At 52.0% G+C, this 4,378-nt stretch overlaps 1 protein-coding gene across 7 annotated transcripts in view; it reads right to left on the bottom strand.

The window, feature by feature from the left end:
• Positions 1-4,378, bottom strand: part of RNF32 (ring finger protein 32) — a 22,724-nt gene that overhangs the window by 14,553 nt on the left and 3,793 nt on the right. For all 7 annotated transcript variants that reach the window (XM_006904465.3, XM_025044896.1, XM_025044884.1 and 4 more), the window contains exons 4-6: positions 1,894-2,036; positions 708-740; positions 37-161 (exon numbers count right to left, since the gene is read on the bottom strand). In XM_006904465.3, coding sequence (XP_006904527.1) covers positions 37-161; positions 708-740; positions 1,894-2,036 — 301 coding nt within the window. The remainder of the gene's footprint in view (positions 1-36; positions 162-707; positions 741-1,893; positions 2,037-4,378) is intronic.

Genomic DNA, 4,378 nt, shown 5'->3' on the forward strand with positions numbered 1-4,378 from the left:
GGCGGGGCCGGCGGGGCCGGGCGGGGCCCTTCGGACCTGGTGGCGCACTTCGCTTTGAACAGCCGCGCCCCGTCGTGGATCACTCTGGTTTGATACTGGTTCCTTCTGCACAGGGGACAGGTTTTCTTATTCGTGAACTTCTCAAAAGCCTGAAGGCATGCCTGAAGAGAAACATTTCATTTACAATCTTACGAGTAATTACTTATAAACAACATTTTTACTTCTGATGTAATTACAGTGTTCTTTTTCTCTCTTAATTATGAGACTTAGTCCAATTAAGATTGTGAAGAAGTTTCATCAGGTGTTGACACCATCCTCGTGAAACTTGTTCCCAAAGTGATGTTTTACCGGGACATAACGCAACACATCAAAAAGGGCCGGAAACCCGTCGTGTCATGGCAGATGACCCCCGTGGACAAGGCCGCCGCGCGGTCAGATCGTAGGATGTGACCTGTCACTCAATCTTATGTGCGTCACTAACAGCGGTCCGTCACAAGCATTTGTGGTTCTTCTGTCACGTAAAATTCACCGTTTCCAAAACAGGCTGAATGTATTGTAGCCCAAAGTCATATTTCTAACCGTAAATGGTGATTATGGATAAAACAAGCGGCCTTTTTAGGGACCTAGTGAGCGGGACTCGGCTGCGTCCCCCAAGCTGCAGAATGACAGTCGCACACTCTGATGCGAGGGAAGCCGGATTTACTCACTCTGTGAAACACGTGGGAGCATGAAAGCAGCACCTGTTCATGGGAAGACAAACAAAATGTTTGAAGTTTAAATTAGTTGAAAAGAGAAGCAGCATAAACACATTAATTAAAAGAAAAATTTTGAATGCTTAAAAGGTAAGCTGTGTTGTTTCTTTGAAAAATTAAAAAAGCAAATTAATAACCTTGATATTTATAATATTTAGTGTCCAAGTTTAGCACGGCACAGGTATATAATCTCAACAAGAAAAACTAAGTTAACCACAATCCGAAACATCAAACACACACATGAAGTTTGCTATTAAGCCATTAAAATGTGTGTGTGTTTAAGAGTGAAACAATTTCGAAGTAGGCGTGTTTCCTGGGCAGACCCTAAGAGAGGGCGCAGGCTGGAAGGGGGGAGCAGAGGGGGAAAGTCAATTCCTTTTTCGAGGCTTTGTTCAACTACATTGAAATTTTAAAGGACCACAGCTTTTTGAGATAGAATTCTGACACTGAACGTTAAATAGCAATAAATTCTAGAGACATATGAATCGCTTTTTCTTTTTTAAATGCGGGAATTTCCCCTTTCTGTGATCCAAATTCCCCACCAAGCAGTGATATTCTGGGGTGTGATAAAAAGACCTGGAAGCTTAGACTGAATACAGAAAAAGGCATTTGGTTCTTCTGGGAGGGAGGGCGGAGGGGGGCCAGCTTCTGTCCACCCCCCTCTCCCTAAGCTTCTCCGTGGGCAGAGGCTCTCCTCTGACACCCCTGGGTGAGGCTGATCCCAGACACCTAGGCCGCCTGATCTGGGGAAAACTTCCCGTTTCTTAAAGTGACCACTTTAAATATGCTCTAGGTCCATCCGTGTTGTCACAATGGGAAGGTTTCATTCTTTTTTACGGCCGAGTAATATTCGGTTATATACACGATTAGATTATTCTTTCGGAAATATCTGGTACGTGACAGCTGTTTAATGGGGGCGTTTAACTCATCACACACATAGTTTAATTGGTGGAAAAGAAAATGTAAGCGCTTGAGGGTCACATAGCAAGAACTGGAAAAAAGCCTTGGACCTTTTTTTTTGTACTTAATGTCTCGTATTAAAGTGTACACGTGAGAATATTGGACTCTGAGGCCCCAGTTTAGAGTCTGCTGGGTAGAGAGGGGCCGCCCGGCTTGCTTATCTAATCTCCCCGCTGAACACCTGGGGGCGAAGTTCAAATTCTTCCTTGCAGATGGGGCAGGGCTGCGTGGAGTCCCCTTGCGAGATGGACCTCTGTTTCACTTTTCCCCACTCGTCTGGGGACAGTGGCAACGGGGGAGGGTCAAACAGGCCCAGCTTCTGCGCTGAAGTTAAACAACACAAAACACGAGTTAAAATACATTTTAGGACACGGTACTCGCATATAACTTGAATGACATCTTGTAAACATTAATGCAGAACACATCGCGTGCTTTATCCCGCCGTGGACGGACTCCTGCTTTCCCAAGGCACAGAGGGGGCGACGGGGTTCCCTGACGTCCATGTTCCATGCCCCGTTCACGAAGCATCCCGAATCCGTTCCTTCCGCAGGCAGGGCTGCGGTCCAGTTTCGTAGAAGGAAAAGTGAATGCTGAGTTCCACGTGCGCCGGCCACAGGGGCTCCTCACCTGTCACCTGCGGCCTCCTCGCCTCTCACCTGGTGTACCCTTCCGCCCCAGCATCGCCTTCTCCCAGGCCGCGGCTGCCACCACGGGACTTTATGGAATGAGTGTCCACCGAGTTCTTCCTTTGCTAAAGAACGCTTACGGTGCATAATTGCTGTCAGGATAAATCTGTCCCTTCCACGGCATCTGCGTGCGCGCCACCCGTCCGCGGCGGCCGGAGCACGGAGCGTGTGTTTCAGTAGGAATGTGCACTCGAAAAGCACCCGCGGGGACAGGAGCACTGTGTCCCCCCCTCAGGGGAGGGTGACCTCCACGGCTGTCTTCAGGGGTGGACAGGGAAGTGTGGCGTCTGGAGCGGGAGCGCTCAGGGCGCAAGGAAGAGCTCCTGGGAACAAGCTTTGATGGAGGAACGTGAAAGTCAAGTGCGGGCTGGGGACGAGGTCAAGGTCACCTCCCAGAGGGCGGAGAAATAAGCTGAAGCAGGAGACGAAATAAGACAACGAAGGGGTCAGTCTAACAGGGCCGACGTCTGAAACGCCGGCCTTCCCGGAGGAAAGCAGAAAACCGAGAGGAAACATTGTAAACAGTGAAACATTCCCCAGCAGAGGACGGTTTCGAGTGTGCGGGCCCCGCAGAGCCAGACGGAGGACCCGCGCCGGTGCCATCGCCGTGGACGCTCAGAGCTGCAGACTGAGCCGATGCGAGAAGCTTCTGGAGGGCGGGCGGAGACACCGAGGCGGGGCTCGGAGGAGACGCGGCATCTGGGTGCAGAGTGCGCGGCCTCGTGCGGGGGGCGCAGGCGCCAGAGGCGGTTCCCGCGTCCGGACCCCTTGGCTGCCCATCGGACGCGAGGGCGGGACAGGCACGACCTCCCTTTCCCAGGAAGCCAGCGCCGGGCCCCTCCCCACGCAGGCTGAGGGTCCCCACCGGCCAGGGCCTCAGGCGCGGTGCTGCTGGGGACGGAGCGGCGCGTCCGGCGGGAGCAGGGTGACGCGCCGGTCTACAAGGACCGGCTCCAAAGAGCACCCCTGTGTTTAATGGGGCGGGAGAACATGCTCCGGAAGGAGATCTTCGACGGCCCATGTCGGGTCTTTTCCTATCGGTTAAGACGCATCGCAAGACTGAATTAAAACAGCGAGATACTGACCTTGAAACTGAAGCCCAGAAATCACGCGCGCCATCTCCCATGCGAACAAACGTGGGAGACCCGGCAAGGGCGGAGGTGGCAAAGGGCGGGTCTGGGTTGGAGGGAAGAGCCCAGCGTCATCTTTTGTACCAGGCGATGTTCCCGGCGCCATATGCAGAACAAGGAGGGCTCACCGCGAAGGCGCCACTATGAAGGCGAATAGCGGGGAAGTGGGGGCGTCTCTGTGATCTCCGAGAGGGCGAGGGTCCCTTAGGCCCCCCCCCCCGCCCCCAAGCATGAACGATAAAGAGAAACCTGATGGATGGAACAGCGATCGGAATGAAGACGTTATTCAATAGAAAATAACATAAAATTAAGTGACGGCGACAGATGGGGAGGGGACATCAATGTTACGTATAGATAACAATTAAGAGCATATGGTCCAACCTCATAGTAACCAATATGCATGATAATTAAAAACAATTTAAGAGCTCCTAAAAAAATGACTGATTTATTCTCCTTTATAACCCTATTTATTTTCCGAATTGGGAAATTCTTCCTGATGCCTAATTTAGATCTCTCCTGCTAAGCTGACCGTGCAGAGGCCCCCTGATCTCTCCAAGTACACATGCATGGCAGAAGACACCACTGGAGCGTCAGGCGACGTTGCCCCCAAGCCCCCGCCTGGCCTTGAGCTGGGAAGCCACCAGCCTGTGAGCAGCAGCCTCCCCCGCCACGCGGTGCCTCTGTCCCTCACACCTGCGCTAGGACACAGTACCCCCGGACACGCCTATTTTCCACACCCCGCGTCATTTTACAATCTTCTCTAATTTTCCGTTTAAAATAATTTCAGGACCTGCAAAAGGCTGTACAAACAGTGTGAAGAATCCTCAGGCGCCTTTCAGCCAGTGTCCCC

This window comes from Pteropus alecto, unplaced genomic scaffold (assembly GCF_000325575.1).
Source record: "Pteropus alecto unplaced genomic scaffold, ASM32557v1 scaffold320, whole genome shotgun sequence".
Lineage (NCBI taxonomy): Eukaryota > Metazoa > Chordata > Mammalia > Chiroptera > Pteropodidae > Pteropus > Pteropus alecto.